This window comes from Lytechinus pictus, unplaced genomic scaffold (assembly GCF_037042905.1).
Source record: "Lytechinus pictus isolate F3 Inbred unplaced genomic scaffold, Lp3.0 scaffold_19, whole genome shotgun sequence".
In the NCBI taxonomy this organism is placed as follows: domain Eukaryota; kingdom Metazoa; phylum Echinodermata; class Echinoidea; order Temnopleuroida; family Toxopneustidae; genus Lytechinus; species Lytechinus pictus.
Genome location: NW_026974140.1, coordinates 13,100,877 through 13,127,986, shown reverse-complemented (window position 1 = coordinate 13,127,986; position 27,110 = coordinate 13,100,877). Strand labels below are relative to the sequence as shown.

At 36.4% G+C, this 27,110-nt stretch overlaps 1 protein-coding gene across 2 annotated transcripts; it reads left to right on the top strand.

The window, feature by feature from the left end:
- Positions 1-5,032: 5,032 nt before the first annotated feature.
- LOC129260870 (ATP-binding cassette sub-family E member 1-like) lies at positions 5,033-27,095 on the top strand. 2 transcript variants are annotated; one of them, XM_054898861.2, is made up of 16 exons: positions 5,033-5,225; positions 9,034-9,197; positions 9,618-9,703; positions 9,954-10,051; positions 10,928-11,045; positions 11,595-11,732; positions 12,359-12,428; positions 15,544-15,640; positions 16,440-16,529; positions 18,646-18,767; positions 19,836-19,985; positions 21,234-21,368; positions 22,250-22,419; positions 23,052-23,194; positions 23,573-23,695; positions 24,390-27,095. In XM_054898861.2, the coding sequence occupies exons 2-16, from the start codon at positions 9,089-9,091 to the stop codon at positions 24,547-24,549; spliced, it is 1,809 nt and encodes a 602-aa protein (XP_054754836.2). In that variant the 5' UTR covers positions 5,033-5,225; positions 9,034-9,088; the 3' UTR covers positions 24,550-27,095. The 2 variants fall into 2 exon arrangements, with proteins under 2 accessions (XP_054754836.2, XP_054754837.2); XM_054898862.2 differs by having other exon boundaries at positions 5,052-5,190.
- The last annotated feature ends 15 nt before the right edge of the window (positions 27,096-27,110 follow it).

Sequence of the window (27,110 nt, the reverse complement as noted above, 5' to 3'; positions counted from 1 at the left end):
AACTTGGCAAATCAAACAATTTGACCACGCAGCGTGAGCTTAAAAATGCTGATATGTAGACTATAAAAGGGACATTTTACAGCTAGAACACTTAAATTTGTTAATGAAAAAAAAAATGATGAGAGCTCGATGTCCGAAGCTAAAATATATTTTGTATTTTGACTTCAAAATTTGCTCCATATCAGCCTATTGAGCAAGATATGAATTTCATCGAACAGGCAATTCTGGCGCGAAGCGCAAGCAAAAGTTTTATATAGTAACATGAAAGATTTGTGTTTTTTTTGCAAGTCTTCCCTTCACATTATTTCATTCACTCGTCTTCCTCCTCTTATTTTCCTCTTCTTTTTTTCTTCTGTCTTTCTTCTTCTTTTCCTTTTTTTTTCTTCTTTCTCCTTTTTTTTTGCTCTGCCAATTTTTTTCAGGGGGGGGGGCACTTGGGGGGGGCACACCAAATCTCAGGGGGGGGGGGCACGTGCCCCCCAGGCCCCCCCCCCCGTAGCTACGCCACTGATTCAGACTAGAAAAAGGGACGTTTTAAGAATTGTTTTTTTTAGGAATTCATGAAGAGCTAACATATCTCACCAATCCACTAACGCGAACGTTAGTGGAATTTTTTTATATTCAGACCTTAAAAGGGTGCAATCACTTTAGGTAATCATGAAAAAGAAGCATAATGTTATGCCACTACGTAAAACAATAATAACTGGAACTATAGGCCTATTTGGTGTATATATTGACTTGACCGGGATGTTTTAGTACAACAGGAATTAAACAGACAATGCGAGCACCAGGAATGATGAACACATAGGCCCTAAGCAAATTATGTTTCATAAAGTTATGAAAAATATTCTTATGTAATATAATACAATGTAATAAATATATTATAACATAGTATAATATAATATACAATAATTTCTTCATCCCCCACAACTATAGTTGTCTCTCACTAAAACATACGTTTTTCTTTTTTTTCTCCCTCTTTTTCTTCTTTTACCCGTTTTTTTTTTGGGGGGGCCAGCTGATTGGGGGGGAGGGCACGTGCCCCCATGCCCCCCCGTAGTTACGCCACTGATTATGGCAATACATACATTGAAATTAGGTTCAAATGAAAACATGAGGAAAAAAATGTACGGGGGTCCTATAACCCCCCTCCCCCACCGGAAACTGATCAGTGTAACAATATATAAATGATCTAAATACACTTTAAGAAAATTTATGAGTCATATGATATTTTATGATATATCTTTTAGCTTACGTTAAAAGAATAAAACGAAGAACATTCTTTTATTTTATGAGGCAATGAGTGCCAAACATTGGGTCCTCTATGTCAAATGGATTTATAAGCAAGTACTGTTTTGGGATTACTAAGGTAAAAATTGTTGGAATCTTCGGTATTGTGGTCATGAAGCTAGGCATTGCGTATTGAATAGTGAAATTGCGTGGAACCAAGTGATTAGTATATTGAACATAAAGTTGATGTAAGATAAAAGAGCAATGTATATAAAATTGCCTTGGTCAAGGGAATCGAACCCGAAACTTCCGTGGTGTATTCGGGCGCATCTTTAGACCACTTGGCCACCGCACCTCTCCGTGATTCTGTTTGATTGGTTTAATCTTTAAAGGAGAATGAAACTCTTGGAGCAAGTTAGCTTTTGTGAAAGCAGAAAAATAAAAGAATAAGATCAACAAAACTTTGAGTAAAATAGGACTAGCAATAAAAGAGTTATGAGCATTTGAATGTCGAGATCACTAATGCTATGGAGATCCTCCCATTGGCAATGCGACCAAGATCTGTGATGTCACACACGTACAACTCTCCCATTCGGACACTGAAAATATACCCCAAAACATTTCTTTTTGCTCATTCTAATCATATGACAAACGATTCATCAATGATAATGTTGTGAAACCTCTGTACTTTTCATCTCATAAAGAAAACACCTAACATTGTGATAGACTCTATAAAAGTGAGAATATAAGTGAAATAAGTACTAAAGTAATGAGGGAGTTGTACGTGTGTGATATCACAGATCTTGGTCGCATTGCCGATGGGAGGATCTACATGGCACTAGTGATCTCAATATTCAAATGCTCATAACTTTCTTATTATTCATTCAATCTTCCTCAAACTTTCAACAATATGTTTCTTTTATTTTTCTCTTTGATATGGATTCAGCTAGTTTCAAGGGTTTCGTTCTCCTTTAATAGTTAGCTGCTCTGGATTTCACTTAATGGTAGTAATGACTCCCCCCCCCCCCCCCTGGTATTGACCGATAATGCGTTTCGGGATGGGTTAAAAAATCAGTGATCGCCGACGGGTGTATAATCCGTCATAAGGTTAACCCATGGGAGGGGGGGGGGGGTTAGTATACCAAAATCTTGTTTGATTGGAGCAAGGGTCATGCATCCCTAAATCCGTAGCCTATAATCTAGGAGGAGGCTGCAGTTATTGTCTTTGCTGTTATGCTGAATGTAAGCGATACGTCTGATCTTGCGAAGACTACGCATTTGTGGCTGCGACGGTCAATGCAATGCGTAGTCTTTTCCAGATCAGACGTATCGCTTGCGTTCAGCTTAACAGCAAAGACAATAACTGCAGCCTCCGCCTAGGTTATAGGCTACTAAATCCGCCACTGGTTTCACTTTCTCATCAAGATTAGAAATACAATTTCTAATTACAGATAAAGTATCATGTCAAAAACATTTGTTTCTTGTTATTCAAACAAAAGAATTCATTCCATTTTGGTAGTCCTCTGATAAGGTATCCACTCAAATTGTTGTATAATAATGTTTGTGATCGCATTCCATCAATTCCGAAAATAAGGACACAGTTAACGTGGCTTTCACTCGGACATCATTAAGATCTAAGCATGTTTTTGTATTTACATATTAAAAATCTACGTCAATAAACTTGAATTCAAAAAAATATTTTCTCTTTCCACTCGCCCTTGGAAATTAAATCAACGCTACTGGCTTATACAGTGCGTATAAAAAAAAAGTTTACACTTTGAAAATGACCTGGGAATTAAAAAATATACAACATGTGGGTAATTTTTTCACATATAATCTTGGGCTTGGGTCTTATCTATCCGATGAAAGTAAAGGTTTTGACAGAATGTTACACTTAAGTGAGCACTGTCGATTTTTGTAAAGCTCGCAGAAATCTGTTTGCGCAGAAATGCTTGTTTTCACGCTGTGTCAAGGTTTCCGGGCGAAATCAAACTTACCCTGCGACACATTTCTCATACATTTCCACTTTTAGTGAATTGCAATAAAACGGATACATTCAAGAATTTTGTAACAATATTGCCACCCAAATTGAAATTTCAACACTTAGTAAGCACAACCTTTACCCCTTTTGTGCCAGCTGGATCTGAGGACATAACTGAATCTGAACAAAGTTTATATCAGACATCTCCAGCATTTTTTTTTACTTAAGTTTGTATCATTTAAAGTGGGTTACATTTCATTTTTTTCATTAAATACTTGTTTCTCCACACTTTTCCCAAGCTTGACAATGATTAACAAAATGAAAATCAAGCCTTAGCCATTTCATGAAAAAGAATAAATGCAATCAATCAATCAATCAATCATGTAAATTACAGCTCAGTGTAAAGCAAATATCGTCACAATGACCTCGGAGTGTGGGGGAGTGGGATGGGGCGCGATACACTCTTCGAAGTGTTTTGGGCAAGGAAACAAGTTTGAAAAGCTAAAATATATCTTCAAATCAATTTTACTTGCTAAATTCCACGTGTTCTTCATGATTAAGGTCTACTTTTATTCGCATAACTATTTCAAAGTTCTGCGCAAATCATGTTTCACTAACTTTTCAAAAGTAAGTGGTGCTCACTCAAGCGGAAATATTTTTCAACAGTTATATCGTCATTTCCTTAAATGGATCTGTACCAATGTTAAAATGAGGAAAAATCTTCAGGATATTACAAATGTATAATTTTACAGGATTTTTTCTAAGTGTAAACTTTTTTTTGGATACGCACTGTATAGCAGAGATCGTCCTTTATGATGGGGATGACGTTTGAGTGTCGTACAAAATTCTGATAGATTGGTTTAATCTCAAATCTTTCATAGTTAGCTGCTCCGGTTTTCAATTAATGATAGTAATGACCCTCCCCCCCCCATTGGCGCACACTGTGGGGGGGGGGGGGGGCTTGGGGCTCCGTCTTTCAATTTTTCACCTCCAAGGGGGGGGGGGGGGGCTAAGGAAAGAGAGAAGGGTAAAATGTGATATTATATTTTGAAAATTATGTCAAATCAATCACAAAATCAGATTTTTGGAATAAAAATGTCGAAAATATTAGCTCACTATCTTCCCTTTCTCGCAACTTTTTTATGAATTTTGCCGCATAATCCATATCTTGCCCCTCAAAAGTTTGGTTTATTACGCCACTGACCCCCCCCCAAAAAAAAAAAAAAAAAAAAAAAATCAGTGATCCATATCTTATAGAGGAATAAAATAGGGACAATAATCAGGAAACAGATCATATAGGCCTATTAACATAAAGTGATGAGTGTCCATTTTTCTTCTCCCTAATTTGAATAGCCTCTTACCATATTATTTCCTAATGAAAGCAGAGTTAATGGGCAATCAAAGTTTCAAATAAAACTTCAAAGGATCGAAATTTGAGACGCCTTGATCAATTGATTGCCGGGAGCAGGGCAGTCCAAACGGTTTATATTCATCAACTTGGTCTAAACGCAGGGATGTAGCCACAGAGGGAGCAGGGGTGATCGGCACCTATGATTTTTGAAGTATTTAAAATGAGGGACTGACGAAAAAGGGGAAGGGAAATATAGGGATCGAAGAGTATGAAAAGGAGAGGCTTGGGTCGTGTTACGTTATAATAACCATATAATTCAATGGAGAAAATGTTGGCGTCCCATATAAGTCGTCTTGCCCTCCCCCGACCACCCCTCCCCATCCCATCAAGGTGCCCTCTGTGCCGCCCCCGTGGTCTTTCCTCTGAACATAGGCTCTCCAAAATTTTGTTAAAGAGCGCCATCTCTCGATAATTTTCGGTGATTGAAATGTACACATGTGTGTGTCATGCTATGCCTAGTATGGTGTCATGTCACAAGAACTTCGAGCAGTCTGGAAGTAAATTATCTGCAAGACAACCATAAAAGAACGGCAATTCGTGCACCATTTTTTGCCAACTTAGGATAAGAGTAAGAGGAAGAAAGAAAATTTGTTATTTTATACGGTAAGCGAAGAATAGTGCGTAGAGAATTGATCATAATTGTCCTGTGGGCATCATTTGCCGAGGAGCGCGATCGCGCGGTTTCTGTGTGGGAAATGGATGTGGAATGAATGAATGAATGAATGGCCATGCATGGGGGTTAATCAGCGGCAATGTTCACTGGAGGTGAAGATCTGTACTATTGGCACTATATGGTGCAACACCATGCACTATCTTTGTGTGTAGACTAGACATAAATCTAGTCCAGTTTTTAGCCAGTAAAAGGCAGTATGATTCTTGACGTTCCGCATTGTTTATTGAAGAAATTTATAGGCATGCTAGCCTAGGGCCGGGGGGTGGGAATTGTTATGAAAGTGTTTTTAATATTTTAGGGATTAACGTTAGGCCTAGATCTACGCCCTTTTTTAATTTGCTGATATTTTTTTAGTTTCAAAAATTGTTTTGGCATAGATTGCGTATGGCTACGACGTAGATCTTTATCAATATTTGAAATAAAAAAGTATACTCTAAAATCTAAATCAAATTTAGATGACTAGGTCTAATTCTAAAAAAAATTAACCTAGAAGTAGAATCAAGGTGTCTCTTGCAGTTGTACGAAGCCGAGTCCCTGTATCATGAGTCTCCGTTTGTTGTATGACCCAGTGGCGTAACAGGCGGGGGGGCAAGCTGCCCCCCCTGGCGAATTTCACCGGGAAAAATTAAAAAAAACGGGAAAAAGAAAAAAGGGAGGGAGAAAGAAAGGGAAACGGGGAAAAGGAAAGGAGGAGAAGGAAAGGGAAATGGAAAAGAAAACGAAGATAAATATATATTTTTTTAACAGAATAGGAAGGAAGGACAGCGGGAAAAGGAACGAAAGAAGAACATTTGAGAAAGGATAAATCATTCCGAAATAGGCCTATGTAATGCAATAGTGTGATGGGAAATTAATTAAAAGATGACAAATGACAAACAATAGCGGGAAATGAAGTTAGAAGGGAATTAGTCAAAAGCTGAAGGTGGAAAACGAAGAAAAGGGACAAGAAAAACAAAACACTTAATAACACGACCGGGCTGCCGATGATTGAAAATGAAGAGCGGGAAGAAAGATGGACTGCATACAACATTGCGCTGTAAGCTTGCTAAATTTTATTCAAATAAGGTACCGGGGCTTTGCCCCGACCCCACGCAGTAGGGGCTCTTCATCTATAACCTTCAAATGGCTCTATATAACTTCCCCCTGTAGGGACCCTTCTTACATTAAGCTTTACGTTCAATGAATGGCGTACAGGCCCGGGGGGTCTTGGTTCCAAACCCAAAGGAAATAAAAGAAATTAAAGGAGACAACGTATAATGAAACAAATGGAAACAATGAAATTTGTTATTTACTGAATGAAAAAAAATCTATATATCACATAATTAGAATTTAAGTTCAGTAGGCAATCTTTTTTTCCAGCTTGCTTACCTCGCTGGCGACTTTTATTAAAATAATATTCCCACATTGCCCCCCCCCCCTCAAAATATTTGGTTCATTACGCAACTGGGCTGAATAAATGTGTTGTGTAAAAGCTATATTCTGTATATACCCGCGATATTTGATTAAAAATAGCAGCAATCTGCGAGGTTTAAATGGCTTTGATATCAAGAAGTTCGGGGGCTCCGCCCCCGACCCCAATCGCATAGCACTTCGTATATGAGTATGGTAGGGTTGGGCCATGGCCCCAAAAAGTTCTACAACCAAGAACAAAAAACAAGGAGGAAAGGAAGGCAAAGGAAAAGTGTAGGATATAATTTTTTTACTGAATATTATGTAAAAATATATCTCAAAGTTAAATTCTCATTAAAAGGTGATTTTTTTTCTCGCTCGCTTCGCTCGCTCGGGACTTATATTAAGCAGCTTTTTTTAACACATGCGCCATACTGCGCCCCTCATTTGTTTGTTTTTTATACTCATCACGTTACTGCCGCAAAGAATCCTGTTCATAGTGGCGTACAGACCACGAAAACAAGGAATGGAAAGAGAGAAAGGTGATATATATGATTCTCTGCATATCAAAAAAATTGAATTTTTGGATTAAAAATGTCAAAATTTGTGCTCGCTCGCTTCGCTCGCTCGCAATTTTTTTTAAAAAGATCAATTCTGCTGATACGCAATAGGCCTATCTGGCCCTCTAAAAATTGTTGCCTCATTTCTCCATTACGCCTGTTCATACCATGATTATGACCGGGAAATTTTTGGCTCTTGCCCCCCCTGGCCACCGACCCCTGTTACGCCGCTGGTATGACCGGATGGGTTGTTTTCTCTGGTCAAGGCGGCAATTTCATTAACATTTTGGTCAATTTTTCATTAATCAATTGAATGTAATGTCACACAATATTACAAAGCAGAAATGTTCATAATGATTTTTTATATAGAATGCATAAATTTTGAGAAAAACAAAGAGCAAGAAGTTTGAGTTTTTATTTGCTTAAAAATCCAAACATCAGATCCCTTTGATTGAATAACACTTCTGCAGAGTTGCAGAGTGAATTAAGAGCTGGGAACAAAATGTCAGGGTATTGTAGTCTTCACTTTTCATTAATTTTTCAATTTCATGATTTATGAATATTTTCTTTTTTCTTTGTTCTGGAAACGGCAAAAGGAAATGTGGTGAAGGCCCAAATTACAAGTTACGTTGGAGTACATGATACTAGATCCTTGATTGGGATTGAAATTCATTTAGGATTGTGAGGGGCAGGGGCTGAATGAAAGGGAGATGAGAGTAAAAAAAAATCTGCTTTGAAAATATACCACCTTTTTTTTCTTGGCCTGTGTGGTCATCAGATTGCAATAAGCCAGTTCACGGTTAGCTCATGATCAACTTTTCTCAAATGACCTTTGTGATTTTTCATTAGGATAAGCACTATCATTTTCAAATGTAGATGTTGCGTAAGCTTTACCCGTAGAGTATTCAAATTCTAAGAACAAAAGGCATTGTATAGACCAGGTAACTAGAATAGTACATCAGGGATAAAGTTTGGAAATCTGTTTTATTGTCTGCCTTTGGCACATTTGACTATTGTTAAGGCTACTGTCAAATACCAGTGATTATGAAGGCTCTATTTATTACTCTTCAGCTTGGATGTGATAAATATTTTGAAAGGAATACATGAATAATCATCAAATCACAAATGCCTATGTCAGTGAATTTGAAAGTCACCTTCATGGTTGTCTCCAATGACCTTTTTCTGCTCGTGCGCAGTTTACAACCGTGAACAGGCTTATTCAAGATAACCATACATAGGCTCTGTATTTTTACATTTTGTACTCATTGGAGTATTGAAGATATCGTTTTGAATGAAATTATGAGCTGTCTTTATCATATAAACTGCATTACTGGATGAGTCTTGCTTGTATTTGGTTGACTTTTCCTTATTCCTGGCAGTGCAGCCAGATACTCCAATGTCCAAGTTATTGCCGTAGTCATTCATTTTTGTGTGTAATTTTACATTGATAGAATGACATGTTAAAGGTTTGATTCTATTCTATTGTGGAATATGTGTAACAAACAGCCAAATTGAAACTGATTGATACAACTATGTCGTATTTATATTCAAATAACATTCTAAAGAATAAAATATAAAAGCAAAGCACAATAGAAATATATTTAACAATAAATAGACAAAAATGATGGTCTTCCAAGTCTAGATTTACTAAGATTATGGTTGATATGCAACTTAATCCTTGAATGAAATTAGCAAGCATTGATTGGTTTTCTGTAAAGAAAAAGAGGCAAAAAGCCAAATCAATACAAAGAGGATCTATTCATATCTCTCTCTCTTTCTCTCTTTCCAGGTTCCACTACCAGTGGGCTGTTCTCTGACTAAAGTATATAGTCAGTCATATCAAGATGGCCTCCTCAGAGAAACTCACAAGGATTGCCATCGTCAACAGTGACAAATGCAAGCCCAAGAAATGCAGACAAGAATGCAAGAAGTCATGTCCAGTTGTCAGAATGGGTAAGAAAAAAGAGGTCTATTTCTTTTGAATTAATTTCTTTATGTTTTTCAACATATATTTCTGGCTTGTGCTTATAAAATTACAAGTTATTTGATGATTTTCATTTCATCTTCAGTCCTAAATAGCTTTCTTGCTACATAACTATAGATGTGATTAGTTCAGAGTTGGAACTGATTTGATTTAAAAGAAATATAAGTGTAAGGATAATTACTGTAATTTCTTTGTTGACCTAAAGGGCCATCAAAAAAGTTCCAGTGAACACTTTGGTATATTATCAATTTCTGTGATGTTATGGAATCAGAAAAGAATTCATGAAAGTTCTGCCATTGTTTGCTTGGTTCAACTAGCATGTATTTGTTTATAGAGTCTGTACAAATACTGTATGAATCGTATAATTTTCTCTCTCCCTTTTTTTACAGGTAAACTATGTATCGAAGTAGTCCCAACTAGCAAGATAGCAGCTATATCAGAACAACTTTGTATTGGATGTGGTATTTGTGTAAAGGTAAGTACTATGGTTATTGATCTAACAGATATGACCATTTTCATAAACTCTGATCACAGTTTTTAAAATAGCAGTTAGGTGGATACTTCATTATACTTTATACTGAATAAACTGCCAGAAAATTTCTATAGGAAAATAATTGTATGAAAATGACAAATGATTTTTTGAGTTGTATCCATATGATTTCATAACTATTCTATTGAAAAGATGGAAATAATTCAATTGATTTCATTTGTTTGTTTTTTTACAGAAATGTCCATTTGAGGCCATTCACATCATCAATTTGCCAAGTAATCTTGAAAAGGATACAACACACAGATATAATGCAAATTCATTTAAGTTACACAGGTAGGTCTATAGGAATAATTGATCTTATTTGATTAGGGTGGTGATTCCATAATTGTGTGTCCTGCCATTTGCATCTCTGAGGTTTGTCATCACTTTAAAAGATGGTGGGAAGACATTCATCTTAGGAAAGCAATGGTTGAAGGCTTTATATTATTTGGATAAAGTTTTGGTCTTAGAAAGTTGAAAATGATAATTTTTCTTGATCTTGTTGTATAATGTAACTCCTGATGTAAAGGTGGATGAATATTGGAGGGCAGTGTAACAAGTCTGCTTGAATTGCTCTTATTCTCTAGATAACCACCTTTTTTTTTAAATCCATTCTTATTCTTACCTTTTTACGTTTTGTACAAATATATCTAAGCTGACTGGAGGCCACTCCTTTCATTTATCATTGAATGTAGTGAGTTCCATTATTGGTTGAAACTGAAACTAAGAGAAAAATAATAGGAAGAAGTTTCTCCTGACCTCTCCATCACTCAGGAAAAAAATTACAAGGGTGCTCGGGTTGAATTTGCCCCTAAAATGCCCTACAGAACCCTGGAAAATTAAATAGAGCCCCTGAAATTCGCATTGGGTCCAATGTGAACTTTTAATACAATGTGGAAAATTTGGTCTGGTGAGCTCAAAAGTAGCCCCAGAATTATTTTTTAGATTTTTCCCTGCCATCACCCCCATCCACTGAAAGGGTTCAATAACAATGGCTTGGGTGGGGGGGGGGGGGGTTACATAAAAAGATATATTAGATTATGTAATTTATTGCATCTTTTACGTAACAGGACTTGAAATAATTTCTATGGAACCACATAAAAAATGAAATTGTCAAACCTTCACTGATACTGATTGCTAAATTGTTATATATTTTTTGTGGATGTCTAGATTACCCACCCCAAGACCAGGTGAAGTTCTAGGTCTAGTAGGGACTAATGGAATTGGCAAGTCAACAGCCCTGAAGATACTTGCAGGAAAACTCAAACCAAATCTAGGAAAGTTTGCTGTAAGTGTTTAAATCTACCCTTCACTTATGAAACTAGATGATCCCTGAACAAAGTATCTAGGAATTAAGGAATTCATTATTCAACATGATGGTGATGATAATGATGGCGACGTTGATGATGATGATAATGATGGTGATGATGACAATGATGATGATAATGATGGTGATGATGATTTTGATGATGATTTTGATGATGATAATGATGATGATGAAAATGATGGTGATGATAATGATGGTGATGATGATGACAATGTGATGATGTGATAATTGTCATAATGATGATGATGGTGATGATGATGATGATGATTGTGGTGATGATGATCAAGATATACAAAACAATGATCTTTAAAGATCATTAAAAACTGCCAGTATCTCTTTCAAATGTAGAATTCCTATTCTTAACTGTGTGTTCATGAGTTTGATTCTTGCATTTTACACCTTGATACATTTTTTTCAGGCATTAGTTTACTTTCATTCAAATGTTTGAATACTACCAATTTACAAACTAATGTTTACTTTGCAACTTTGTGTCACTTTTTTCACACCCAGTCCCCTCCAGATTGGCAGGAGATCTTGCTCTACTTCCGAGGTTCTGAACTCCAGAACTACTTCACCAAGATCTTAGAGGATGACCTGAAGGCTATCATTAAGCCTCAGTATGTAGACCAGATCCCAAAGGCTGTTAAGGTTAGTCTAGACTGTATACCTTGTAGGAATTGTGGGGGCGTCGTGGTCTAGTAACGATTCACGTCTTTCAATGAGGGGGGCATGGGTTTGAGTCTCAGCCACGGTGTGTTTTCCTTCAGCAAGAAATTTATCCACATTGTGCTGCACTCAACCCTGGTGAGGTGAATGGGTACCGGCAGGATTAATTCCTTGAATGCACCAAGCAGCTCTAGCAGCTGGAGCTACAGCCGGGGTAATATTTAGTGCACCATTGAATAGAAAACTAGATAAAATTGGCACATTATAAATGCTATATATTGTTGTTATTATTATTATTAAGAATTATTCCTTCAAAGCCTGTGCGCGGTGTAAATGCTTTCCAAGCTAAGGCCAGGGTGATCATATTCAAAATTCTTAGGAAGCACTTGGAGACCTAAAATGATAACATGATATGCAGTATACAAATATGGAATATCATTATTGTTATTCCTGTATGCCCAGTGACACTGAAGTGTACGTACTCAAAACAAGCATGCCTTTTCAAAGTCAAAAGATAAGGTTTATTTTTTAGGCTCAAGAGAGTACAGTCCCCTCTTTATTATTATTTTTTCTCCTCTCTCTCTCTCTGCCCATCTTCTAAATTTCAGGGTACCGTTCAACTCTTGTTGGATAGGAAAGATGAGACAGACACACAAGATGTCATATGTGAACGACTAGGTAAGTCTGTACATTATTTGCTGTTGGTGATTTGAGAGTTGTTAGTGAACTTTCTTAAGGAATCAGTGGCTCTCATATGAAATGTGCGCACAAGCAAAACATGGCTTTTGTATTAAGCCTGAGTCGAATCGATTTTAAAAATCGGTGTTCGATCGATGTCATCGAGCGCCGGTGCAGATTTTGCAAAATCGGTGCATCGAAAAAAGAAAAAAAATACGTCGGCCGGCCGATTCGTTTGGTTTACACAATCATCAAAATACAAAATAAACAGTAATGTCCAACTTGACTACTACTTACTTGATTTGTATTCCCCCAAAAATGAAACCGATTGTGTAATTATGATGCCTATTCACCATTAATTTGAAGTTTATTTCGATCATAGTTCGAGTCTTACTCGTCTGCTCATGCCGAGATAATTTATGCACGATGAATTCATGAATGGAAGTCATCGATCGTGCATCGCATGCGCAGTACTGTGCTTTAATCAAACCAGAAAATAGCCGGAAAATTGATGCGATCAACGTAAAATAAACCTTGCTATCATGAACAATATTAATATCATGACCATAGAACATTATTTAATCGTAATATTTAACAATAATTTGCATATGATAATCATTAATATGAATTTAGAGCTTGATGTGAAACGTTTGTATTTCGTTTCAATTTTCAATGACGGACATCACATGACAATCGACTTGAGTGAGTGCACTTGTCTAAAAAAAATCATCACCTCAGGATTGATTCTCGAACATTGTCAACATGCAGAAACTCTTTTCAAGATCGTAATATCACCATATAATAACATTTTACATGACAAAACTGAGAAAATTGCGTTTGATATTTTTTCCATCAATTTGAAGCTAGTTTGTGCCCAACTTTGGGCTCTGATTTCATGAATGGAAAATACGTCAACGAACGCGCATGCGCATTGTGCTTCTTTTTCTCGGAGCTAGCTCGCTCCGGAGACGTCCAGGCCAGAGATGGAATAAAAATAAAAATAATGCCAGTATAATACTATTATGAACATGACATACTTTGCTGACATCATCAATATTTTTAGTATGGCCATAAAATCTTATTAAATCGTGTTTGACATCCAATAATAATTTATATGAATTTAGAGCTCGAGACATTCATATTTATTTTGATCGCATGCTCTTGTCTTGTGTCTAAAATATAAAAAAGTGGATTAGCATATCAGGATTAATTCTCGAACATCGTCATAACTCATATTCCACAATCTTTCCTCACAATCGTTATATCAGCATTGAATACCAATTCAAATGACCATCCAGAGAAAATTACGTATTTATTCCCATCAATCTGGAGCTCATTTTGGATCCAACTACACAATCTCAGGCAAGTTACAGTGCTCCCGCTGGTTGCACTTGTTTGCTGGCGCTGGCATCAAGCACGCCTGTCGTTTCGGGAGAGTGAGTATACGGGGCTGCGGGCGGGGCTGGTGTGTGCGAGTCTGGACCGCGAATGCTAGTTGACCGAAAATCGTTCGGATCGACTCTGCGTGATTCATGTCTTTGATATTGTTTCATTTTAAACTTATATGTTGTCATCTGCAAATATCATTGTTGATGATATTTTTAGAAGAATTCTGCATTGGTCCCCGGCTTTTTTTATGTTGGAAAATACAAACGAACTTTGCTCTGTCATCTGCTTGTGCAACGCTCACCTGGCCCGCGCATACCGTCAGTGCATGCAAAGCGTGCATAGCGCATCGACGCGACTGCCGGAGCAAAAAAGAATTGACTTGATTTTCCCCGCCGCGCCTTCAAAATTCGATGCATCGATGTTCGATCGAACACCGGTTTTCAAAATAATCGATATGACTCAGGCTTGACTTGTTTTGTATAAACGTGAATCTGATCGTAATGCTCATCTTCTCATTGTTCTGAACCAAAGTTTGATCATAATCTGCAATGGCACTCTACAATGAGTAATATGCTAGTGCAGGGGTTCTCAAACTTTTTCTTTGAAGGGCCAGATGAGACTCCAAGTAAACCTGAAAGGGCCAGGGTGAAGTGGATACTTAGAAGAAAATGTGCGCGAAGCGCAGAGACCCTTGCGGTCGGGGTCCTAGATGCTCTCTTGTACAATGTTGCCCTTATTTGGGGAGCATTTAATGCAACAAATTTATAGCAGTTTCATATGGAATGCAGGCAATATTAGAAAAGATTTCAAAATACAGCGAGAGTCAATATTAATGATAACAAAATTGTATAGTACTTTGTTAAAAGGAATCTAGATTGTACCTATATACCTGGTATTGGGGAGACAGATAATGTCTTGAAGAATCAATATTTTTTGTAGTCAAAGTAGATTTAATAAAAGAGCATGTCTGTTGTAGACTCTAATAAGGGTGTCAGTCCCCTAGTCACTTTCAATATGGGAAAAGTGACATTGTCTGTCGGCAACAAGTTGCTTGAACCTTGGCACCAAAGGTGTAATTGCCAGACGAAGGCACTGGTGCAAATGTTCACTGGTCAAGGTGCTTCGGTATGAGTTACTTCTTTAAAATGTTCATTGTGGAAAATGCACGTTCGCACCTGTATGTAGATCCAAACATGGTGAGAACAGCGCTGGTCATCTAATAAGAAAGTAGATCGAACAGACAGAAAAGACTCTACTAAACTTTGTTTAAAAGTCAAATTTATTTGACTGTCATTACTTTTATTACGGTCAGGTCGACATGGATACACAATGTAGTCATATTGAGCTATGTTTCATATTGTGACTTAAAAGTGATTAAAAAACCCAGCAGAGTCTCGCGGGCCGGATTGAGAGGATCCACGGGCCGGATCCGGCCCGCGGGCCGTAGTTTGAGAACCCCTGTGCTAGTGAATAAAAATAATCATATGAGTAATACTTTGACTTAACCGTGTTGGCAAGGGAGTGCAAAACACCCAGATTTTTTCTGAAGTTAAAAAATTTTGTTGCTGATCAGCGATCTCTCAATTAATACGTGACATGTCTGTGTGTAAGATACTACATATTTAAACAGACAAAATGTACTGAAGCACTTCATAAAAAATCTTCCTCTTTTTTCAAGTAAAGTGATAAAATTGTGCTAATTATTGTTGTTCTTTTGATGTTGCAGACCTTACGAAAATCAAGGATCGCAAAGTAGAGGAGTTATCTGGAGGAGAGTTACAAAGATTTGCATGTGCTGTAGTATGTATACAGCAGGCTGATATGTAAGTAGCTTTTAATTTAATTTAAATATTTCAATGGGTCATGTATTAAACACATCATCTTTCAATCAGAGAGTTATGAGCATAAATACCAGTGCATGCCATTGCTTTCATTCAACAAGAAATCATTCTATATTCCTGTACTTGACTCAAGTGAGGAAAATGGGTATATGACTTAGGGCACAACATGTTAAAAATAACCCTTGTTGCAAAAAATCCTCACTTGTTTGTTTCGATACAAGATGCAATTTAGAAAGAAAGCATTTTCCTGTTGATAAATGAATCATCACATGTATTTATATTTACAGTGGAGATATATTGATTATGGATGTGCTTAGAGAACCATATACATATATAATATCGCCATTCTTGTAAAATTATTATGCAAGATGCCTAAGCCACTGATGATGCACTGTGAGCTTTTAGATTCATCATGGCTGTTATGCATGTTGGGAGAGCAGGGGTGTAGCAGTTCTGATTCTTGCCTTGTAAACAGAGGGTCATGTTCGAATCCAACTGTGGCCTAGCATTTTTTGGCAAGGCATTAATCCACACTTTGCCACTCTCCACCCAAGTGCCAAATGGGTACTTGCCAGGATGTGAAAGTCATTGTGTGCACCTCAGTGGCAACTGGTTGGACTGCTCCCCAGGGAGTGAAGGATGTGCATACATTGTGTGCATGAATGACTGATTGAATCTGATAACCGTAGTAATTGGAAATAGTAAGCGTTTAGTGATACAAAGCACATTATAACCAGATTACTATTATATTTACATGTTTTGATTTTGTTTTCTTATGAAGCTACATGTTTGATGAACCATCTAGTTACCTTGATGTTAAACAACGTCTCAAAGCAGCCCAAGCCATCAGATCACTTATACATTCTGATAAGTAAGCTCTATCTTATGTCTTTCTTCTTCTACTTTACATTTCATTCACTGGTGTTATTTGATGGCTTAAAGGTTTTTTTAATGATATATTAGAAATTATTAAAAACCCAAAGTAGGGTTTACACTTTTAGCTTGATATTACAAAATTCTGAAGTGTTTTAAATATATTGTAGGTTTCATTTTGAAGGATAAGGGGAAAGAAAGATCAAAGAATCGGATTGGGTAAAGTTTGAACAAAATTGGATTTTTCTTTCAGATATTCACATTGGCCTGACAATGTTGACTGGGTACCACCATCTAATATACAAAAGGTTAAAATGAAGTTTTATAAGGATTTTATTTCAGGCGCGTAGCCAGGGTGGGGGGCGACCGCCCCCCAAAAAAACGCTCCCAAAAAGAAAAAAAAAAGAAAAAGAAAAGGGAAAAAAAGAAAAAGCGAAAGGAGAAAAGGGAAGAAGGGTAAAGCTTTGTTGTTTTTCCCTCTTTTTTGTCAAGAGAATAAAAACCTGAACGAGAGGTTCTTCTCTCTTTATACAAAATTTTTCTTCCGCGCTCCGCGCGGGAAAAATATCAAAATTGCTATTCCCTTTTGATTCCCACACCTTTTTTTCTACTCCGTTTTTCCCCTTCCCAGCTGAGGGAATCGTATATTCTTACCAGAAATTATAAAGTATACATGGGCGGGTGTAGAGAGTATGTAAAGTATTTTTAATTTTTTTGCATTGACACAAAATTTTGGCTCTTCTATTCGGAGCGGGGAGACTTTTCCGTCACTACCCGAGTCCCCAAATGCTATTTCCATGCTTTTTAGCAAGTAATGTTTGCCAAAGTATCTTCTCAAGGGGGAGGCATTAAATTCATGCCATGGTATATGCAAAAATATGTATACGATATTAAACTTTATTCTGTATCGTTGTACATCCATTTCCCGTCTTGTTTTGTGCCATTGATTTGAAATTTTGAATATCACTGAAGTTTCTTGATCAAACAAAAGGAAGCTCTTAATATGAGCGAAATTACACGTTTTTTTCTTCCAAAATAAATCACAGAGGTTTCCGTGCTTCGCGAGCATGGGAAAGGAAAAGTCCCTCTTCTAGCTTGCATCATCCCTTTCAAATTTTGAGCACGTTTTTCTTCTTAATCGAGTTGTATATAATCTAAGAAATATCAAAATTAGAACAGGTTAAAGTTTCAGAGAAATTTCTATAATTCAGAGCTTCAACGCAATTTGCGGAAGGAATAGGGCCTATTTCCTTCCTGCATATACTCGTTTTCTGTTTTGCGACTTGAGTTAATGAAATTTAATGTGGATAAAGTTTTTACAATCACATCTGATGTGACCAAGGTAGGCATAATTGTAACATTTCTGTTCTCTATATTTATAAAACGTTTTAAGCTACCACGCTTCGCGCGGTAAGAGGAATTATGTCAAATTCTTCAATATTTTCCCATTTTTGGGCGCTCATAATTTCTTTCGAAAACATTTTTTTTTAATCACAGCAGGTCAATTGAATTCGAGTTGATAAGGGTACTAGAGACGCAAAAGACGCCTTTTTAAAAATTGAATTTGATGAGATATCCAAAACTTTGCGCTCCGCATCCTCCCCCAGAGGGAGCGCGCTTCACGTGCACTTACCGCCCCCTCCAAAATTAAATCCTGGCTACGCGGTTGTTTTATTTTGCTTTGTGATTGCCCTCCCCCATTGGGTGAAGACGCTTAGAAAAAACCATATATTCCTGATAATCAAGTAAAAGACAATGAAGTAAGAGAGCAATCTCTACAACATGGCACAATATACTCACAAAATTGCCAACTTGTAATTTGCATAGTCTTAACAATCTTGTTTTTCAATCAAGCAGAAAAGACGATAGATCTTGCAACAGAACAAAATTATTTTGTTTATCAACGAGCCTTATGTCACTTTAGATTAATAGCGAGTCAGCAATATACGTAAATATTCCAAACTTAAATCTCACAAACTTTTCTTTTAGATCTATCTATTAATGGGCAAAATTTGTATTATCACATGTTTATCTTTTGACCAGTCTTACAACATGGCTCTGGTTTTTACTTGTTCTGATAATATTCTGATATTTTCTCCACATCTTATTTATAGGTACATCATTGTAGTGGAGCACGATTTATCAGTGTTAGATTATCTCTCTGATTTCATCTGTTGTCTCTACGGTGTTCCCAGTGCATATGGTGTTGTCACATTGCCATTTAGTGTTAGGGAAGGTAAATATTTTGTCTTTGTTTTCTTTTTCAAATGACCGTGCGAAATTGTTTATCATGTTAGCGATTATAAAGAGCAATCAAGTATATCATGAGGGTGCATTTAATGTTGATTTTCAAATTTGAACAGCAACATGAATCATGATCCAAATCCCCAATATAATGAGAAACAAAGTGTTCAATGTCCACCATTCCTGGTCGCAAAAGTAATCATCTTTCAGATCTCTACTCGCAGGGAAATTTGAAAGCCAGCAAAGGTACATTTTTAAATGCGATCAGTATAGATTTTACCTCTTTCAGCATCGCGAATGAAACGAAATGCAACCCTGACCACGAATGAGTTTGGAGCTGTCTTTAAATGTACTTGCATTAGAAGCTTCACTGATGAGTTGGGATTGAAGGATGATCGATGTAAAATCAGCTTCAGATTTTCAACACTGACCAGTGTACTGTTTGTGTTCTGTGCTTTGTAATTGCATTTTGAATCATGAATCATGTTGCTGTTTAAATTTGAAAATCAACATTGAACACACTCTGAGACAACTATGTTCCAGTTCTTCATCTTGGGCTATTTGATATGGGGAAAGTGTTGGTTAGGTTTGGCACTTGAATGTTCTTTATTAGGATTGTAGTAAGTTTGACCAAGAGTATTAATAGAGTTATGTGAATACTCATGACTTTCTTTCACTAATTTATGCTTGAATGAATCAGTTTAGTTGTCTGAATCAAGTGACTCCATTTCTTGAATAATATTGTGAGGGTGATATATCACATAGCTGAAAGACACCATACTGTTAAAGACATCTATAGATTTAATCTAGCATATCTCAGTATAGCTATTTCATTGTTCATACATGATCTGTTGGAGCCTTCATGTGTTAGTTTTGTATAAAAAATAAATAAAAGATTATTTCTTAATGCAGTCAAGACAATTTCAGTTACCCCAGCATTGTCAATATAATGTGGAAAGTATTATCTTTTAATGACTCAAGGTGGAAATGATCATTAAAAAAATCATATTTTTCACCCTGAATGTAACATTGTCTCATTATTGGACTTCTCTGTATTTAGGAATCAACATATTCTTGGATGGCTTTGTTCCGACGGAAAACCTGAGATTTCGAGAGACGTCACTGGTCTTCAAGGTTTCTGAGAATGCAGAAGAGGAAGAGATCAAGAGGATGCGTCGATACCAGTACCCAGGAATGAGCAAAACATTAAGTATGTAGGAAAGGGGGACAAAGAGTGAGGTAGAGGTGAATGAGAGGGGAAGGAGGGGAGAGAGAGAGATCAAGAGGATGCGACGATATCAGTACCCAGGAATGAGCAAAACATTAAAGGTCAAGTCCACCCCAGAAAAATATTGATTTGAATAAATAGAGAAAAATCACACTAGCAAAATGCTGAAAATTTCATCAAAATCGGATGTAAAATAAGAAAGTTATGACACTTTAAATTTTGCTTATTTTTCACAAAACGGTGATATACACAACTCAGTGACATGCAAATGAGAAAGTCGATGATGTCACTCACTCACTATTTCTTTTGTTTTTTATTGTTTGAATTATACAATATTTCATTTCTTATAGATTTGACAATAAGGACCAACTTGACTGAATCATATAGTATTAAACAATGCTCATTCCACATGTTCAGGGAGGAATTAATCGTTTCACTTGACAATGAGGAGAAAAGTAGAATATTCCCCATTTCATATAATAAAATACAACAGAAATAGTGAATGGATGAAGTCATCAGTCTCCTCATTTGCATACCCACCAGGATGTTTTGTGAATTTAAGCAAAACTTTAAAATGTCATAACTTTCTTATTTTACATCTGATTTTGATAAAATTTTCAGGGTTATGCTTGTTGGATTTTTCTCTTTTCATTCAAATCAACTTTTTGTTAGGGTGGACTTGTCCTTTAAGTATGTAGGAAAGGGGGGGGGGGGGAGAATGGAAGGAGAGAGCAAAAAGTGTGAGGAGAGAAAGAGAAATGAAGAGGATGTGTTGATACCCGAAAATTAGTACTCAGAAATGGAAATGGTTAATTAGAGAGGGGAAGGCAAAGAAGGGGAGGGGATGGGGGGGGGGGGTTGAAATCAAGAGGATATGTTAATTTCGTTACCCAGGAATGAGCAAATGAAGAAAGAGAGATAGAAAGAAAGAGTGGAGGGGTGCGGGTAGATGAGGGGAAGAATAGGAAAAATGAAGAGGTTGATTCCTATGAATCCATTCATTTTCAAGTCATACCTGTATAATCCATAGCAATGGGGTGGGGCTTCCAAACTCAGTAGAGAAAAATCATTAATCAGTTGTGCTTCTTTGTCATTGCAACAATTAGGTTTTTTTTGGCATTTTTCAAAGCTTGTTTACAAATTGAATTATTAATAAGCAAAATTGTGCAATTTGATATGGTGTTCTTGTCCTTTGTCCTGCTATAACCTCTTCCTTTCCTTGCATTTCAGAGTCATTCCACATGGATGTTAACCAAGGAGAATTCACTGATTCAGAGATCATTGTGATGTTGGGAGAGAATGGAACGGGGAAGACCACATTCATCAGGATGATGGCTGGTATTCTCAAACCAAATGATGAAGGTGGTAAGTAGATCATCTAACATTTACCCTTTGACCTATCATTCTTTTCAAGGGAATCTTCTGTTAAGAGAACGGAATTACAAATCACTGTTAGCCATCAATTTTTTTTTCAACATTCCTGGACGAATAAAATCATAAGTGAAAGGTCCATTACATAGGAATACTTTCAGGTACCCTAATTTTCAAAATATGACCTGAATATTGACTGAAAATTTATGTGTAGTCCTATACATGTATTTCTGTGTCCAGTGCATTTGACTCACAACAAAATAAAATTAATGTTTGATCTTTCTGCTCTTTCCATAATTGTGCAGCATGCACTCTATAAACAACATTCCTATTGGCCTCCTGCTCATTAGAAAAATGTGAGAGTTGTGTATTAAGTGTATTTATATCTCGGGGCAAATCACCTTCCAAATATTTGTGCTTCTCTGGATTTTCTAGCAAATCTGCTGCACAAAGGTCAAACCATTCTGAGAAATCAATTGTACCAGGAACCCATTGCTAACCCTGGATGGAGAGTGGGGAATGTAGATTCTGTTAATAACTTTTGATATGATTTATAATTCGCCAAATCCAGCTTTCATAGTGCTGAAGGTGCAATGAAAGAAAGAGAGAGAGAGAGAAAAGTAATACAAGTATATATAATAATAATAATATAGGGTATTTATATTGCGCACATATCCACCTTGTTAGGTGCTCAAGGCGCTCCTATATTACCCGGCTAAGCTAGGCGTTCACAGCGCACACAGCTTTTTAAGGAATTACTTCCTACCGGTACCCATATATATATATATTTATTGATAAATGTAAGAAGTTTATATCAATTACGGATCAGAAGTATTAATAATTGAACAATTCTGATGCTTTTTTCCCTTTTGCAGTGACAGTCCCTCAGCTGAACATCAGTTACAAGCCACAGAAGATCAGTCCAAAGTCTCAGGGTACGGTCAGGATGCTACTCCATTCCAAGATAAGAGATTCCTATGTTCATCCACAGTTCATCTCTGATGTCATGAAGCCACTTTCAATCGAGAGCATCTTTGACCAAGAGGTAATCATTGGGATACTTTGTAGTATTTGTAACGTGATAGTGATAATAATGATGATGACGATGATGATGATGGTGATAATGATCAAGGTGATGGTGATGGTAATTATGATGATGATGTTGATGAAGATGATGATGATGATGATGAAGATGATGGTGATGATGATGATGATGATGAAGATGATGGTGAGATGATGAAGATGATGGTGATGATGATGATGATGATGAAGATGATGGTGATGATGATGATGATGATGATGATGATGGTGATGGAGATTGTGATGATGATGATGGAGATGATGATGGTGATGATGATGTTGATTTTGATGGTGATGATGATCATCAATATAACTATGATGAAGACAAGTTTTATTATTTTGCTTCATAGTAACTTCTTGATGATAGTGATGCATGTAAAAAATTTGTAGTTACTCAGTCTCGACTCAAATATTCATATACCAAAAGAGTCTTAATGAGTACCAAACTTGCTGATCAATGAAACACAAACTGCTTGAGAATTAAGCCACATCTGGCTAATCATAGCACGAATGCTGAATTCAACTGAGCCAAGTAAATCTGGAAAATGATGCTGTTCTAAACCTTCAGCTACATATTCATCTTTGTATGTTTAACAGGTTCAGAACTTATCCGGTGGTGAATTGCAGCGTGTAGCCTTAACTCTATGCCTTGGTCAACCAGCTGATGTCTATCTCATTGACGAACCATCTGCCTATCTTGACTCAGAGCAGCGTCTCGTTGCCGCTAAAGTCATCAAAAGGTCAGTTTTACTTTATTGATAGATAATTACTGATGCCTAACATCCTATTAGCATCTTTTAAAAAGAAATAAAAATCTATTCTTCTTAGTGTTAGGGGTTGATACATTTTGTGCACGAGAATATAATAATCATATGAATTGCCAACACGTATACATGTACCAAAATCAAAGCTTAGTATGTTTTTATGAATGGTATCATTCAGTAGAATATGAGGAGGAAACCTTCATAGGGGGAAACTGATTTTCTCATAAAGCACTTCCACTGGATTAGAAGTCATTCTGAAATTAATGAAGTGGGGCTTGCCAGTTTGGATGTTCGAGTGATTCAGTTTATTTGTACAAGAATTAACTACTCTATCTATTTCTTGATGCGTTGTAGGTTCATCCTCCATGCGAAGAAGACAGGATTCGTAGTGGAACACGACTTCATCATGGCTACCTACCTGGCTGACCGAGTCATAGTGTTTGATGGCATGCCATCTATCAAGACCAGAGCTAACACGTAAGTCTGACTGCAGAGATATTATTTTCAGTTTGCAATAACATTTTCAGACAGGGGAGGCTTCACTAAAATCACACGTTCAGGTCCTAGTTGGGAGGTTACAGTCTACTGTGATAAGCTACTGAAATTGTGATATTTGGTTGGTTTAGAGCAAATTTCCATAGAATTTCAGCATTTTTATTGATGAAGAGGTGAGACCCGCGAGGTCATTTTAGCATTAGGATACCAAACTCCTGAATGTGTGAAACTAACCTGATGTGCATATGCAATGTGGTAGAAAACCAGTCATAAATCCATGTTAGATAATATAATAATAATGAACAGTTTTTGTATAGTGCATTACACCTCATGAAGGTCTCAGTGTGCTATAGGAAAAAGAAGGAAGAAAAGATGAGGGAAAGCTGCTGGTAATGATATGATGGTATTATTATATCATTATGGTGTATAGGTGCATGTAGAACAAATTAGGATTCCCTTTACTCAGCCTTGGCAGATCGCATTTTCTTCATCTACTGATGTAGAGTTTAGCGTGGCATCAAAATGTATTCTACACTTTTTTATTACCCTAGCAGAAGGAAATATTCTTGAATATAACTCGATATCTGTAAGGCCTCACTCTGTGGCATAGAGAATCTTCTATGATTGTTACATACTACATAAATTTCCATTATTATTTTCTTGTTTTGTTTTGCAGGCCACAGTCTTTGCTTGTCGGTATGAACAAGTTCCTCAAGTCACTCGATATCACCTTCCGCAGAGATCCAACAAACTTCCGACCTCGCATCAACAAGCTCAACTCTGTCAAGGACACAGAGCAGAAGAAGACAGGCAACTTCTTCTTCCTTGAAGATTAAACACTCAATCTAGCTCATTATAAAGTCTCATCTACATGGAAGCCGCAAGGCCCCTTGATTCCTTTGGAATAAGCCAGTTTGGGGTTAATACTTGTCTGCAATGACCTTGAAATTGATCAGATATTTCAAAACACAGAGAGATTCATTGTTTGCACTTAAAGTAATGTATCCTGAAGTGAAAAGGATGTCTAATGAACAGCTTTAATTCCCTTTAGAATTAAATTATTGCAACACTTTGGTATCATGGAATACACTGAGTGAACAATGATATGATATTCCCAATTGGTCAGGAATCTGAAGTTCATCTCTGAATGTGTAGAGGTAATTTATTCCATTAGCTGCCTTTTGAATTCAATAAGCCACAATGATTGGAATCCAGTCCATGCATATTGCATTGTAAGCAATCTTCTTGTGGTTTTGATGTCATTGGGGTTTAGATTTGGTCTGGTATCTACAGAATTATGTTCAGATTATATCTATGAATTGGCTTATTCTTTGAGGAATGTCCTTGAAGTCTAATAGGGAGATTATCTTATCTCTTTGTTAGTACATATTAAGTCATGCAAGTCATTATCAGGTGCGTTCTCCTTGCAACGTCTCATTCTGATTAAGAGTTATTTTGATTTATTCTACTTTGTGAATAGGACTTCTTCTTTTTTGCTCATTTTAAATGATTTATTTATCTGTCCTTTAATCCTTTTGCTTCATCTATAACCTAGGTCTCCACTGTTTAAAGAGAAAAAATGATCCCATTCTCTTTGGGTTCATCTCTACAGGTATTTTATTGTAGGTTTAGAGGACCTTTTACACATCTTTGTCATGTACAGACATCCCTAAGGGATGTGTTTTAAATTGAATTCATGGTTTTGTTTAAAGGGCCACATCCTGTACCTAGGGGATTGCACAAACAGAGGCTAATTAAATTCAAAGCCCAGTATATTACAAGGTTTATTGCAGTCATGTTGCCTTCTTTTAATCACTGTATTTACGATAAGAATGAATTAACAGTTCAGTACATCATTGATACTTTGTACTACTGGTACAGAAATTATGTTGTTTTTCCAAGAAAATGTCAGTTCTCTGATTATTTATAGATCTGTTCGTGTTTGTGCCTCATTTTAACAGCGAAAGACCTGTTTATGCGGTGATTAAAATCTTCAGCATATGTCCATGTTATGTCAAGAAACAATTTTCAATTTACTAAGTGTGCAGGCCATGTTTCATAAATGTGTTATCAGTGGGTGTTATAAGCTCCTGTTAGAAGCCACTAAATGGTGCCATTTGATCATTTGGTTGAAGAACAAAGTTGTAAATTTCTAACATTTTTTGAAGGACAAGTCCACCCCAATAAAAAGTTGGTTTGAATAAAAGGAGAAAAATCCAACAAACACAACACTGAAAATTTCATCAAAATCGGTTGTAAAATAAAAAAGTTATGATATTTTAAAGTTTTGCTTAATTTCACAAAACAGTTATATGCACATCCTGGTCGGTATGCAAATGAGCAGACAGATGACGTCACCCACTCACTATTTCTTTTGTATTTTATTATATGAAATATGAAAAATTCGAATTTTCTCCTCATTGTCATGTGGAACAACTTTTTATTCCTCTCTGAACATGTGCAATTACCATTATTTTAACAGTTTGTGGTTGAATCAAGTTGGTCCCAATTGTCAAATCTGTAAAAATTGAAATATTGTATAATTCAAACAATAAAAAGCAAAAGAAATAGTGAGTGACATCATCGACTCTCATTTGCATATCAATGAGTTGTGCATATAACTGTTTTGTGAGAAATAAGCAAAACTTTAAAATGTCATAACTTTCTTATTTTACATCCGATTTTGATGAAATTTTCAGTTTTATGTTCGTTTGGTGGACTTGACCTTTAATCGGCAACAAGTTTTGTAATACAGGGAAAATAAATATACGTGAAAAAAAGCTCCTTATGAAGGCCACTTTCTTTTACATCGCCCCCATACCGAGATAGTTAATTTATGCTACTCTTGTATTGGTTTTATTCAACTTCCATTTTTTGGAAGGGATTTGCCTCAAGAAAATGACAAGTACATTTGGAATGACCTGTAGTCTATTATAACAATTTCTTTGTCATGGGACTCTTACTGTATAGAACTATCAGTGCACACATATTTAACTTAATAATTATAATTTATAAAGTGCCATGGCAAATGTTGAATGTATTTCCTTGAATATTTTATCTTTTTTTTGTGTGCATGTATTATAATTAAAATGCAAACTATGCATTGCTCTGTAAGAATACAATAGAAGTATTGTATTGTAATTGAAGTTCAGACAGAAACAGATGTTGTATATGGGACTTTGATTCTAGTGGCATTATTAGCTGCCTTTGTCTTCTGATCATGTGGGCAGAATCAGATTTTATTTTATAAACATCTGAAAATTACTTGAAAACAGGTTCAAATGTCCATTTTTTAATGTTGAAAATGGTACGACTTTATATATATAATAATCATAGAACTCTTTGTCTATTCTGATTAAAATGTGTGCATGAAATGAAGAAATGTGTCGGATACGTT